The 16,190-nt window shown below is 32.9% G+C and overlaps 1 protein-coding gene across 8 annotated transcripts in view; it reads right to left on the reverse strand.

The window, feature by feature from the left end:
• KDM4C (lysine demethylase 4C) overlaps positions 1-16,190 on the reverse strand; it is a 463,317-nt gene that overhangs the window by 316,382 nt on the left and 130,745 nt on the right. For all 8 annotated transcript variants that reach the window (XM_069090752.1, XM_069090754.1, XM_069090755.1 and 5 more), the window contains one exon: positions 13,453-13,502. In XM_069090752.1, coding sequence (XP_068946853.1) covers positions 13,453-13,502 — 50 coding nt within the window. The remainder of the gene's footprint in view (positions 1-13,452; positions 13,503-16,190) is intronic.

A 16,190-nucleotide genomic window follows, 5' to 3' on the forward strand; every position in this document is an offset into this window, starting at 1 on the left:
GTGAAGGAAAAATTGGGAAGAGAAATGAGAAAAATGCAAGAAAATTATGAAATGAGAGTCAACAGCCTGACTGAGGAAAATGAGAGAGGGGATGTTGGAAGGGAGGGCAAGCTTGCGGGGAGGGAAGTTGGAAGCACACACTTTTGGAAAGGGATGGGATCAAAGTAGAGAATAGAACAAGTAGGAGGTGGGATAGGAGGGAGGGAAATATAGTCAGTCTTTTACAATATATCTACTATGTTACTGTTTTGCATTAGCTACACATGTATAACCTATACTGAACTGCTTATCTTCCCAATAAGGGTGGGTGACACAGGAGGAAGGGAATGAATCTGGAATTCAAAGTTTTAAAATCAAATATTCAAATATATAGATATATACATACTATTGTTAATACTAATTTACATGTAATTGGGAAATAAGATATACAGGCACTGGGGCATAGAGATCCACTGGAAAAGTCGAAAGGGGTATGGGAGAAAATATGGGAGAGAGCAGATTGGAGGAGGGGATACCCTGTGGGACTGCTATTTTGGGGCGGTGGGTAGGGGAAAAACGGGGAGAAAATTTGTAACTCAAAATCTGGTGGAAATGAATGATGTAAATCAGAAGTTAATAAAGCATTTGAAAAAAAAGAATAAACAGACAGTAAAACTATAAAAAAAAAAACTAATGCAAAATTTTATGCACATATATCACTGCTATCCCTATCAAAAAGCAAGCAGAAGTTTCTCCCCTCAGCCCATGTTTCTGGTACTCACAAAATGTTGGGAGAATGGCATATAAGATGCTAATATGATATACATGCCCCTAACAATAACCTAAAGCTACATCTCAGTTCTACAGCATCTTTTAAGAACAAGTTTTAAAACTGTGTAAGTTTAAACTGTTGGTGTAATTTTTAAGACGTAAAAAAAATGCCTTGTGGGAAAACAGAAGCTTGTTTCCCTATGAGAAAAGGTAAGCATTGTCAAATAAAGTTATAAAATAAAAGACTTAACTAGGTTATTTCTAAATCACAAAACCTTTTAGGTGAATATAAAAAAAAATAAGTTTGGGTGTCTATATTTTAGAAGGCATTCAAGTACAAACTTCAGTCTCTCCAATGTCTCCCAGTTGCTTCCTACTACTCAGAAACATGTCCTCAATGTTCTCAAACGTCTCCTCAGTACTTAAAAAACTCTTAATTGATGAAGCCATATCCCTATTCCCCTCCCTTTCACAGCTTAGCTCCTTGAGAAATCTATCTCTGTGCCTCCACTTCCTCTCCTCTCACTCTCTCCTAATCCTTCTGTAGCTGTTTCCAACCTCAGCAGTTAACAAAAGCTGTTATCTCCAAAGTTATCAATGACCTCTTAAAAACAAACCTAATGGCCTCTTTTTGATCTCTCCTGATTACAAACTAGATGTCTCATCCTTAAGTTTAAGACATCTTGAACTCAGTACATCCAAAAGATGTATTCATTATCTTTCCCTCTAAATACTCCCCTTTTCCAAACTTTGCTACAACTGTCAAGGGGGAACCACCATCCTTCCTATCACTAAAGAGTGATAGGACACTGAGGTGTCATTCTGAATTCCTCAATCACATTCATACAACACATCCAATCTGTCACCACATCTTGTCATTTCTACCTACTGAAGCATCTTTCATCTATGCTCTTGGCTTTCCATGTACATAGTGCCACCCTGGAGCAGATCTTCATTGCCTAATGCCTAGACTATTAAATTAGCCTGTGCGATGGTCTCTCTGCCTAAATTTCTCTCTCTTCTAATCCATTCTCCACTATACTGCTGAAGGAATATTCTTAAAGTACTGATTTGACCATATCACAACCTGTTCCAGTGGTTCTCTATTACTTCCAACTCAATACAGAATCATCCAAATTGTTTTCAAAGCCCTTAACCTGGCCCGTTACTTACTGTCTTTGCAGTCTTCTTATACTTTATTTTCCTCCAACTACTCTAAGATTCATATATGCAAGCCTTCTTGCTATTCCTCCTATAAGATACTCCATCTCACTTGACTTTTTTCACTGCTCATCCTCATGTGCCTGAAAAGCTCATAGACTCCTTGTTGATGACTTGTGATTTCCCTAACTTTCTTCAACACTCAGTTGAAATCCCATCTCTGGGAAGAGGCCTTTAATATGCCTCAATACCGTCCACTCTCAGACTGCTGTCTTCCCTCTGAGAATACCTCCCATATAACTAATATAAATCTTATATACACATTGTTGTTTGCATGTCTTCTCCCAAATAAAAATGTGAACTTATTGAGGACAAAGACTATGTCCTTTTCTTAGTTTTGTTAGGATTTAATGTGGTATAGTACCCCATAGTGTGTAACACAGTATATACATTCACACATAGTAGGCCCATAATAAATGTTGATTAATGATTTTTTTAAAAAGATCATTCAAAATTAGCTAATTAGCTTAATATAGTTCAGTTGCCAATTTACAAATTCATATACACAATATACTACTGTCAACAATGTTGACTGCTTACTAGTATACAGTAACTGGATACATGTAAATTAATTTACTATTTAAGACATTCATTAGAATAGCACTAAACTTTATTCTTCAGTATAAAGAATGATTTTTAAAAGAAATTTATGGATAGTATAGAAGCTTTTAATTTAAAACCAAAAAATAAAAGCAAGAAGGGGAAAGTATTGAACAAACTAATGTAAAATTACTTGAAAATTCAGGTTTGGAGATTATAATATTTAATTCAAGAAGTTTGATGCAAAAATTAGACTATTGGAACCATAAAATATGATACACTGATATCATTTACTCAAAGCATGTACCGAGGCAGATTAGAGTGACAAAAGGCAGTTAATTTTTTTTTTTTTGCTGCTTTGGCACCCTTTCAAGATTGTGATTTAGAACAGTTTTCTTTTTATTATTATTATCTTTACAAAAGTAGGCATTTTAATAATATTTTTAGTCTGTCAAGTGAAATAAATGCTTAAAATGACATGTATTTACCATGGTGACAGTTAATAACAGTACATTTTCCTTCTTTAAAATCAAATAGTTCTGCATGAGCTGTAACTATAAGAATACATGAAGAATTATGTGAACTTTCACTACTTTGCCTGTATTTCTTTCAAAAATATATTCACAAAACTGTGCCAATTTTCACTATTCTGTCTATATCTCTTTCTTACACAGGGCAAGAGAAATTATTATTTTTCTCTTATATTAATAGCCAATTACTGAATTAGGACTGAGGTGTGTGTTTGTTTTTCCCTTTCCCTCTCCTCATTTGGAAATCAACCTCCAGCCTTAAAAGGTCAGGGATAATAATAAGATGAAATCTTGGGCAGACACACCCCACTGGGAAAACTCAGATCCAAAAACAAGGTAAAGAAATTTTACTTAGTGGTCTGGGCTGAAGTGGATTCCCCCTTTTTTGGTAGATGTACCCTAGACAGGATGTTATGGCTATAGATACTTCATGCCTTTGACAAAGACTTGGTGATATGCCCCAGACTCTCGTTAGAATATATCCACTTTTCATTATAAGGTTCATTCTCTCATTACTTGTTAACCAATTAGGGTTGATATTCACCCTCAGATGTATTCCCTTTTCCAAAGGTTTTATATGTATTAAAGATTCCACAGATGAGGTCTCTTTGATCACACAGAGGAACAAATGAAACCATTTTGTTGACTACTTGCAAGCTATACTTAATAAAAAACAATTATAATTTACACAGAAATTCTGTCTCAGAAATTTTCACTCACCCCAGCGGTTAAATTTAAGGTTACTAATAAAAATACAATCAAGACAGCAAAATGCTTTTAAGTGTGTTCCAAATTTATTTCTTTAATTCCTTTGCTTACTATTGCTGAAGGTAATAACCATCGAAAAATGTGTGACAATAAATAAGGATGACATATTACAAGCAAAATAGTACTACATAGAATGAAAGAAATAGTTTATTGACCACTGTAGCAAGTTTACTTAAAAAAAATCCCTTTCCAACATAACTTGCTTCTTCTATACCTGTTCTTAAAGGTTTTAAACCCATAAACTATTCAAGGGTTCAGTATTTTCACTAAATAAGAATTCAACAATGGGTTTATTAATTATATTAGTGTCTAATTCACAGAATTCTGAAATATGCATTAAACTAAATACTTAAACTCACAATTTATTTTAATCCTATTTTATTGGCATAATAGAATACTCAGGATTTGATTTCATGTCCAAAATAAACATTAGGAGAATTAATTTTTTTGCTAAAAACCTACTATACCACATATTCAGATTTACCATTGTCTTTTTATTTCTTTTACATTTTCCAAATGATTTCAAAGGAAAAAATTTTTAAATTTCAATGGCATTGCAAATGAACATAATGAGTTTAAGATTTTTATTAAATTTATGTCTACATAAAATTGAAAAAAACTACATAAATGAGAAAGCAGCTGACGGGCATAAAACAAACTGCCTTTATTAGATGCAAGTCTAATGTCTTTGAGATAAAATATTTGTAGATGCCAAGGTAATCAAGATAACAGTGGAAACCAAAGATGAAAGCATTCACGCATTAAAGGCAAGGGTGATAATTATGACGTGCAGACAACAAGATGATGGAAAATATCCTAGCCTTCCTATAATTTTATGTTATTAAGTGCTGCCTTGACCTACACAACCTGTAATACTTTGTCACATGTGCTGTTATTTTATCATTTCAATTATTTAGCAATATTCAATTAATTTATTACAAGGCTAGTCAGTAGTACCCACAATCCACTATACTGTGGCAGCTTTCTAGGTTTCATTTCTATGAATTATAGTGAAAACAATTTCGCTTAAAAGTCAAATTAAATTTTAATGTCCCAATCATACATTAAGTTTATTAACCTTTTCCTAACTAAATAAATCGTGCCATTTAGATGGCATGTCATTTTAAGACAACATACCAAAAGAACCTTGGCAATGTTTTTAATATTCAGTGACGAGGAAATGAAGTATACAGATGCCTGTTCATTACATTTCTCCTGTGATGAAATAATAAGAAATGTGGGTGTAATTATCACTGGAAAAATGTTAGCATATAGTTTCAACACAAAGTTCTTAACCTATGTATTTAAGGATTATGGTAATCAACTTTTAAGCTTTCCTCTAATCCACCATCCAGACACAAAACTCATCCATGTTAATAATCATGAAAATAGTTTGTCTCTTACAGAGATCAAGATCACAATTACAACAGTCTTAATGCAATTGATTACATTATAAAAAACACAGTGGATTTGTCATTATTAGCATACCAAAACTTTCATAATTCTATTTTTAAAAGTGTGATAGTGTAACTCTTCTATATAATCCCTTTTTAATTTGGACAAGAATATCTTTTGGGTTTCATTTTAAAACTGTCTTCAAAATTTACTGATATGGTAATGAACAGGGTCTTTCCAGGTGCACTTTAATTAATAAATTAGTGATAAACAGAAAACTAACATGGGGATGATTTATCACCTGATAGAAGAAATCACAGGGAACAAAAGATTCAGTAATAAATGAAGACAGAATGCCTGCCTATTCTTGATTTTCAACTCATTTCTAATTCAATGTCCTTCTTGGAGTTTTTGATAAGTCCTCCTGGAAATGAAACCATTCCTACAGTAGACCTATTTATTCCAGAAGAGTATAATATAAGCTTTTGCATTCAGAGGGATATCTAACATAATTGGGAAATTGAATGTAATGTTAGACCAGAGAATTTCTCCCTCATAGTCTTGAGAGAGTGGGGGAAGGGGTACACTTCAACAAAGCAATCTCTCAAGTCCTGATATGGAATAAGGAAAAAGGAAGGTTGTGCCTTCCTTCTACACCACCAGTCACACAGAGGCTTGACCGGAAACAGAGAAAAGATCCTAGAAAAATATAATAATAATAATAATAATAATAATAGCAATAATAATGTTAGTAATAATAATATTTCAAAAGGTTTACAAAGTATTCTACATGTTATCTCATTTGATACTCAGAGGTAAATACTTTTATTCTACCCATTTTACTTTTATTTAAAAAAATTTTTTTTGCCTTTTTGGAAGGCAATTGGGGTTAAGCAACTTGCCCAAGGTTACATGGCTAGTTTTTTTGTGTGTGGGTGTTAAGTGTCTGGGGCTGGAACCGAACTCGGGTCCTCCTGACTCCGGGGCCAACGCTTTACTCACTGCGCCACCTAGCTGCCCCCTACCCATTTTACTAATGAGGAAATTGAGGCTAAAAGAAGTTAGGGACTTGCCTAAGGATCACATAGCAAGAGTTTAAGGAAGAATTCAAATATACATCTTTCTGATACTATTAACTTTACGAAATATACTGCCTATACATAAAAGGAAAGATAAATCACTGTTCTAGAAGCTGTGTGATCAGACTTCTTCCACATGTTAGGCTATTTTTTTGGTTATGAACACAGAAAGTGCTTAAGGAGTTTTGAAATAGATGGCAGGAAACAGAAGGCATATAACAGTATCATTAGTAATAAAAACATCTGATGGAAAGAGTTGAGATGACAGAGCAGAGAAGCAATCAGCTGGTCTCTGACAACATTCCCCTCTAAACAACGTTAAAAGAATACCTTAAATCAAATTTTGGAGCAGTAGAACCAACAACTCACATTACAGTGAGATACTCTTCCAGTCCAAGACAACTTAGGAGTTAAAAAGATGGGGTCTGTGACATGGGCATGGGCTAAACAAGGGCACACATAGATACAACTCCAGTAGTGGGACTTAAGCAAAACAGGAACAGCAGGAGCTTTAGGAGCTCTCAAGTCTGAGATGGTAAAGGGACCTGGTAACTAGTAGAAAGAGATTACAAGGTACACATGTGCTAGCACTAAGCACAATGCCAGATGCTACTTGGTAACTCCATTACCAATACGCACTTGACCTGCACAACTTCAAGAGTAGAGGGGAGTGACTTTTGTCATAAGGCAAGAAGGGCTCTCAGGAACAAACTAGTATCCCTTCAGGTCACCAGGAATCAGGGGTCCCTCCCTAGTAAGGACTAAAGAGTTCATACCAAGAAAACAGTGACCAGCAGTATCCCTGGATCACACCACGTTGAAAGCACAAGAAACTTTGAAATCCTCCGAACTCTGAAAAATTATGAAAAGAAAAAATGCCTAAAGCCTGGAGTGCTGTCCCCAACACTGAGAAGAAAACTCAACTTTAAGTTCCACCAAAAAAAAAAAAAAAAACAGGCATGAAAAAGGCAAACAACAAAAAAAGAACCTGACCATTAAAAAGTCACTATGATGACAGAGAAGATCAAGGTGCAAACTCAAGAAAACAATGATGTAAAAACACCTAAAAACAAAGTCTCACAGAAAAATCTGAGTTAAACAAAATCCGTACAAGAATTCCTGGAAGAGAACAATAGAGGAAAAATCAGAGGGAAAAAATGAGAGCAATATGAAAAATTTATGAAAAGACAGTAACAGCTTGGAAAAACAGGTATAAAACTTTACTAATGAACATAACTACTTAAAAAGCACCAGGGGACAAATGGAAAAAGATACAAAACTCACTGAAGAAAATCATCCCTTAAAAATCAGAATTGAATAAGTGGAAGCTAATGACTCCATGATACATCAAAAAACAATATAACAGTCAAAAGAAAAATAAAATAGAAGAAAATGTGAAATGGCTTACCAAAAAAAAAATTACCTCTAAAATAAACTGAAAAGAGATCAAAGAAAAAGTCTACACATCATTTTTCATGAAATTATAAAGAAAAGCAGATAAAATAAAAATTTTTTAAATTTAAACAAAAAGATCCCAAAATGGAAAGTGCTAAATTCTGAAACTTGGTCAAGGAGAAAATATTGCAAGCAGTCAAAAAGAAACCATTCAAATACCATGGAGTCAGAGTGAGAACCACACAATATTCAGCCTAGTGAGAATCACACAAAATTTGGCAGCTTCCACTTAAAGAAAAGAAGAGCTTAAAATATGGTTTTCTAGAAGACAAAGAAGCTATAAATACAATCAAGAATAACCTAGCTAGCAAAATGAAGTATAATCCTTTACAGGAAAAATAACCATTTAATGACACAGTCAACATTCAAGAATTCCTGATTAAAAGACCAGTGAAGAATAGAAAATCTGACTTTCAAATACAAGACTCAAGAAAAACATAAAAAGGTATGCATGAAAAAGGGACTCACTGAAAAAAAAGACCTACTTACAAGAGATAAGCAGGGAAACTATATCTTGATTAAAGGTACCATAGACAATGAAATAATATCAATACTAGACATATGTATCAAATAGGATAGTTTCCAAATTTTTAAAGTAAAAGTAAAATGAATTACAAGAGGAAATAAATAGCAAAACTATACAAGTGGGGGGAGGGGGGAGGGAGCGCGTGGCCCTAACTTCCCCTATCAGAATTAGATATATTTAACCATAAAATAAAGGAGGGTAAGGAGATGAATAAAATCATAGAAATGTTAGATATAATAGATGCTTGGAGTAAAATGAATGGGAATAGAAAATGATATGTAATATCTATCTGAAACCATCAGCAAGCATTATCTGTAAGGGAGATAAGCTAGGAGCCTTTCTAATTAGGTAAGGAAATGAAGCAACGAGTCCATTTTCACCACTACTATCCAATATCATACAAGAAATGGTACCAAGATATCTTGGGGTTTTTCTTAAGGACAATGCCTTAAACTCAAATCATTCTGGCTCTCATTGACTGTACCTCTTGGTCCCTATTTGGGCCATGATTAGCTCAGAGTGAATGTAAATAGCAATTGTTTCTGTTTTGGCCAGAAAGCCTGAAGGTCCTTCTATCCCATATTCTTTTTTTTTTTTTTTGACAGGTAAAAGAGGGCATTCTCTGCCACAGAGTTTACCTAGCCTCAATCACTAAATGGGCATTGTCTTGGTCAAACAGACCTGTTAAAGACCTTAGATTTTTAAAATTCTAGGTCTCCCATTTCATACAATCATCACCAAGTCTTCCTGATCTATATTTTGCACAGCCTTTACTCACTTAAATCCAATTCACTTGTATATCAGGGTATAACCTGCCTAATGTCATGATCCTCTTAGACAAACAACAACAAATTCTAGCTATAGCAATAAGAAAAATAAACTAAAGACATGACGAAACTAGGCACAGGCAAACATCTCACATATAGCAAATATACTCATATTTATACAAGTACCAAAATAAGGTCAAAATAGGTTAATGATTTAGAAAGAAATGGTGATATCAAGTAAATTAAAGGAGTATGAAAAACTTTATCTATTAAATCTATACATAAGGGAAGAATTTATAACCAAAAAAGAAATAAAGGGTGTCACATTAAACAAAATGGATAGGGGCAACTAGGTGGTGCAGTGAATAGAGCACCGACCCTGGAGTCAGGAGGCCCCTAGTTCAAATTTGGCCTCAGACACTTAACACTTAAAAGCCATGTGACCTTGGGCAAGTCCCTTAACCCCAACTGCCCCTCAAAAAAAAAAAAGGCCAAAAAATGGATAATTTTGATCACATGTAATTAAAAAGGTTTCACACAAACAAAATTAATCCAGCCAAAATTAGAAGGAAAGCAAGAAATGGGGGGAAATTTTTTACCAGTTTCTTTAGGTGGTCTGATCAAGAAAATGATCCAAGACAATTCCAAAGGACTCATGATGAAAAATATCATCCTCCTCCAGAGAAAGAACTAATGAACTCTCAGTGCAGATTTAAGTATATTTTTAATTTTATTTTTCTTGCTTTATATGTATGGGCAAGGTGGGGAGGGGGAGTAAGAGAGAGGGGAGAGTTTGTAACATGGCTAATATGGAAATGTGTTTAGATGGTCTTCACTTGTATAACCTATATCATGCTGCTTGCTCTACCAATAGGAGGGGGAAGGGGTAGGAGGCAAAGAGAGAATGTGGAAATCAAAGTTTTAAAAATTGTTGTAAAATTTTTAATTGTACTTGGGAAATATTTAATAACATACAAACACAATTAAAAAAAATATCTGACATTTACAGGTGAGCAACAAGATGGCAGACTAGACTTTACCAGCTAGCAAACCTGGATCCTATCACCCACAAAAAGAGAACCCTCTGGCATTCTAAGCCTGCATACAACAACAATAAATTCCTAAATATTTTCAAAAGAGAAAAGAAATAAAAAATAAACAGTAATAAATGTAAGGATTTGTGACTTTCAAAGCTCAACTAATTAGCACAGTACAAAAAAATGAAACTTCAAATGGTTTCTTCAAAGAACTGAAATATAAATACAAAAGTACTAAAGTGGAAGAAAATCTGGAGGAAGAAGCACAATAAGCAACAACATTAAAAGTCCAAGTCAAAATCAGTGACTTTTATTCCCCAATTGATAAAGAATATGAACAGGCAATTTTCAGACAAAGAAATCAAAGCAAGCTATAGTCATATGAAAAAATGCTCTAAATCACTATTGATTAGCAAGTTTCTCTGGTAACAGGACCCTTACAAAAAAATAAGTCATTCCTCAATTGATAAATGGAACATAAGAACAGGCAATTTTCAGAAGAACTCAAAGCTTTCAATAGTCATGTGAAAAAATGCTCTAACACACTATTGATTAGAGAAATGAAAATTAGAACAACTGTGAGGTACCGCCTCACACTTATCAGACTGGCTAATACATGGGACTTTGGAGGAATATGGGAAAACAAGGACATCAATACACTGCTGCTTGACTTCAGAACTGATCTAACCATTTCAGAAAGCAATTTGGAACTAGGTGCATGCAATCCAGTAATACCACTGCTAAGTCTATATCCTAAAGATATCCAAAAAAAGGGAAAAGAGTCTATTTCCACAAAAATATTTATAGCAATTCTTTTTTGAGGTAGCTAAGAACTGGAAACTGAAGGGCTGCCCATCAACTAAGGAATGGCTAAACAAGTTGTGGTATATGATTGTAATGGAATATTATTGTGCTATATAAGAAATGACAAAGCAGAATGATTTCAGAAAAACCTGGAAAGACTTACATGAACCGATGCATAGTGAAGTGAAAAGAAGCAGGAGAACACTGTATAATGGTAACAACAATACTATGCAATGATGAACTGTGAATAACTTAGCTATTCTCAGCAATACAATGATCCAAGATAATCCCAAAGGATCAATGATGAAGTGTTCTATCAGCCTCCAGAGAAAGAACATGTTATTTGCATGCTACCTTTCACTTTTTTTCTTTCATTTTTGTCCTTTCTTTGGGTCTTCTTCTACCAGAACCAGTGCAGAGGGGAAAAAAACTAAGAAATAATTATGTAGCATTTTAACTTTTATAAAATGCTTCAAGAATTTATGGGAAAAAAAGGACTATATCATATCACATCTTACACATTTCTAAAGATGGGAAAGAAATGACCTAATAACAAGGAAATCCAATAGGTTTCCTTTATACAGATATTTAAGGCTTCTATCAATAGTCAGGTTTGCTTTAATACCACTTGGATTGAAGAGAACACAAGAAAATCAAAATGACAAGCAATGCAATTTGCCTGTACCCATGGTGAGAAGGTAAGTGGCTGCCTGAAAAGTAGTATACAGTCAATGAATTAGGACAAGACAATAGCAAAATAGCACAAAAGGACGTATAAAGAAAAATAACTTCTTAAATCAAAACTTTAGAAGAAATAAAAATAAACAATTTCTGAGTTTAAAATGGTAATCATAGTGGGAAAACCCTTCTCCAACAACAAAGAAAGATACAAATATTCACATAAGCCACTGAGGTTGGGTCTTAGTTTTGACATCCATTTTTTAAACTTCCAACCTCAATAAAGTAATAGCTCCAAGGGCAGCAAAGTGGTGCAGTGAATGGAGTCAAGAAGAGCTGAGTTCAAATCAGGTCTCAAAACACTTACTTTTTGTGTGACTCTGGGCAAGTAACTTAACCCTGACTGTCTCAAAATAATAAAATTATAATAGTAATAGGTCCCTTGGAGGAAAATTCTATAATAAATTTGGGGGACATTTTCAATCCTTTATCTTACTGTTGATTGCAAACCACCCTACCCCCAACTTCCAACACCTACCATGGTACCTTGGTAGAAAGCAAATAAATGTATGAATTTTTTAAAAACAACATTAAGTATTTGGTTTCAAATACTTTTCAATATGAAAAACTTTTGCGTATCCTCTCTGCCTTCATCCCCTTACATAATATTAGTAGAAATTTAATATCCATTAAGAAAATATATAATGGAAAAAAGTGACTATGAAATCTAGAATGCTTTCCAATGAATCTGTATTTTATTTATCACAGTAACATACATTTTTCTTGCAAAATACTATTACGTGTGCAAATCATTCCATTCACAGAAGGAACACTGTGCTTGTTTATTTTAGAAATCACACTGTATAATTTATTGATATTAAATAAATACCAAGATAATACTGGTACACATATGAATTCATTAATTTCTTGAAATAATTCCATGGTCGATTGGTTAGAAAATATTGTAACATACCAAATATATACATTACAATATGATTAAGCTCTTCAAATAGACAAAACAATTATCTTCATAATGACTTTTTTTTAATGTTATCTTTGCCTTTAAAAATGTTTTCTCCCTCCAATTTTTTTCTCCATATTTGTCTCTGAATATATGATAGGTTATTTAGGGAAATTCCTATCACTTCTGAGAGTGAATGTCAAATTTTATTTCTTGCTCATTGAAGTAAACCTGTTCTTGATATTTATGACAAAAATAAGTTTTTTTTCTAATCTTACTATGTATTTCTATTATATTTCAAATACCAAAACAGGTATACATGAATTATGCTTAAATAAAGCATCTTCATAAAACTTGTTATTTTCTTTAATACTGGTAATATTGAAATATATCATGTCTCCACAATACTGAACTCTACTCTCTCAAAACATTGCTTTAGAAAAAAGAGCATTTCAAGAACTCTGTGTGAAGTCATCACAGATATTATCAAAAGAAGATTCAATTAGTACTAGATTCCATCAATAATCAGAAATTTATAATTTATCTATTTTAATTCATCTTTAAATATGACTTTACATTTATCCTGAACTTTGAATGCAATGAGATTTTAAGGGTATGGAAAAGTAGAAGTCCCTAAATGAAAGGGAAAATAATGATTGCAATGCCTCTAAATCAGAAAATTAAAGTCATGTGATCCACTATGTTAAAGGAAAGATGGCAAGCGGCGCTTCAATGAATGAGATATATGTGTAAGCTAGACATTTTTTTAATGTATCCATTACAATGACATATAATAAGAGAAGCATTTAAAAAGCCAGTGTTCTTAAAATAATTAAACCATGATAAATAAACTGGTGATCTATACTTAGTTACAAAATGCGAAAGAAAAATTAGGAATTTCTGAAAACTGTTTAGACAAGAAATGTTGAAAATAATTTTACCTTGAGCTAGTCGTTCAAGTCGCTTTCCATGCTCTGGAGGTATAGCATACCTAAAATTGTACAAACAGATTTTTAAAAGTTATAATTTAAGACTATGATCTAAAGAATAAAATACATCATTATAGCCAGAAAGCAAATTTCAAATAACCAAATCAAGTTACTTAAAAGGATTGAGATACATTAAAGAGGGCTTTTCCTTTGTTTCAAAGAAAACTCAATTTCATTAAAAATTTTAAAAGGATTACATGGCTGAATAATTTGTGGCTTTATACTATTACTACAAAACTAGAATTTGACATTAATATGTTCTAATTAAAAGACTTTAAAAAAATCTTTTTTTATGCTTTGTCAGGAATGATAAAACAAAATTAAACTGTACAAGCAAACATTTTTCTATTAAATTATATTTGGCTGAAAATTATTGAAATTGAAATTATTGAAAAATTATGAATGAAGCTTACCATTCTTAGAAACAAAACCCTTTTTATGTATATTAATAAATTACTTTTAAAATCTTAATTACATTCATTTAACACTCTTGTAAAATATAAATATACAATTTTACCATAGTTTTAAAAAATAATATACTTTAAAGTCTTTCATTGTATATTTAGCAAACACTTTCCCTATACTATGAAAATAATAAACACTTTCATGTTTAAGGAAGTTTTAAGAACAAACAAAAATTCTCATTTCCCAGTCTCTACATGCTACTTAATTACAGTTTTTCTAAGACTAAGAATTGCTACATTTATTAGTTCATATTTATAGACAAAAATACATATAAGATCATAAGATTTAGAGATAAAAGGATGTGAAGGACAAAGCCCACCCTGAGCTGACATAATTGTTTGTTTGCACCCCTAGCTGGAAATCCCTTTGTATCCTTGGGAGTCAAGACAGATTCCTGTCAGTGTACACTACACTGATAAACTGTTTGTACTGCTGGGACCTTTCAGTATAAGTAGTATCTTTCAGCTGAGTCCTCTATTACAGTTAAAACTCCCAATTAATTTTAACTCTTAATATTATTAAACTTCAGGTGCACATTTAATGCTCCTGATAACATACTGCAAAACTTAAACTAGACTCACTGAAATTAGCCAAAAAAATAAAAGTAAATTCAATTGTACATCTTAACTTAGAAGTCTATATTTTTCAATAGTTATATAACTAATTCAATATAATTGATTTCCTTTGTAATCATGCATTTTTTAAATGCATTTAAAAACATTATTTTGAGAAAAGGTCTATAGGTTAACCAGACTACCAACATGGTCTGTGAATTTGTTTTTATTTTTTTTTATTTTATTTTACGCAATTGGGGTTAAGTAACTTGTTCAAAGTTACACGGCCAGTTATTTTTGTGTGGGTGCCAAGTATCTGAGGCTGGAACCGATCCCAGGTCTCCCAAAGCTGGGGCTGGCACTCTTACTCACTGCCACCTGGCTGCCCCTAAGCAATTGGGGTTAAGTAACTTGCTCAAAGTTACATGGCCAGTTATTTTGTGTGGGGGTCTGTGAATTTTAAAACAACAACAATAGATTAAGAACACCTGCTCAGGAAATTGGCTTGGGGCACAGAGTTTTAGAGACCAGCTTATGAATAAAAGACTGACCTTGTACTCAGATATTTCTGGCTTCCAAGACAGCTCTTAATTCACTCCAGGTATACTTAACTTTTTTTTTTCCTGTCATGGAACCTTTGGCAGTCTGATAAAACCTACAGGTCCATTTTCACAACATTTTGTTATCTACATTCATAATTTACAGAAATGCTAAATTTCATTTAGAGGTTAGTAAAAATATAGTTTCCCCCCCTTCCAAATGCATAGACCTTGCCTTCCCCAACCCATGAACCTCAGCTTAAGAATCTGCACATGACACTGCCTCTCTGAAACATACACTGCCAACTCCAATACAATAAGGTATATCTTACAATGTTATAACATGATGTTATATATTATTTATATAATACTTTTTACAAAGAAAGTAAATAGCAAGTACCTTAATTTCATTTTTTTCCTGACTTCTATGCCAAAACAAAATCACTCTGCTACAGGTACTCCTTTTGTTTGCAAACACATGCATTGGTTAAGTCTAAAAGAGGGCTATATCTATCTATTTTCATATCTAGAAAGGGTCTATTTGATTGTTTCTTCAAAGTTTTTCATGATAGTTTTCAGCCACAACCCAAAAAGAAAAGAACTCCACACTTGCTATCAAATGTATATAAACCAGTTTAGCAGGTTGTTTGTTCATGCCAAAATCCATTGAAGGAACTTCAAGGGAATGCCAAACTGTTCTCTTCATATTTATAGTCAGCCTATCATAAACTTGTTAAAACTAAATCAATTCCTCTATGTGTTTGTCCTTAAAAAATATTGTACATCGTACTCTCTGCTCTTTACCTCATATTAGTGATGATAATAATAAAAAGTAAGCTAAAATGAACACTAAGTTTTGATGGACAAGTACAAAGGAATCATAAAATCTATAATTACAAGCTGCACACTAGGTACAATATTTCTTAAATCAATCAAATTAGCACAAGAATGCAGGCCTAACAGTCAAAGAGAAATTAGAAAATCTAAGGAATTAAAGGTAAATTTAAAGTAAAGAACTAGTAAAAAAAAAAAAAACATTAAAATGCAGATTAAAGGTAGAAAAAAATCTTCTAACACTAATCTCTATTAGATACCTAATAATAAACAATCTAACAAGCATTTATTAAGCACT

This window comes from Petaurus breviceps, unplaced genomic scaffold (genome assembly GCF_028583685.1).
Source record: "Petaurus breviceps papuanus isolate PSGF00001 unplaced genomic scaffold, PetGlider_PUasm1.0 187, whole genome shotgun sequence".
In the NCBI taxonomy this organism is placed as follows: Eukaryota; Metazoa; Chordata; class Mammalia; order Diprotodontia; family Petauridae; genus Petaurus; species Petaurus breviceps.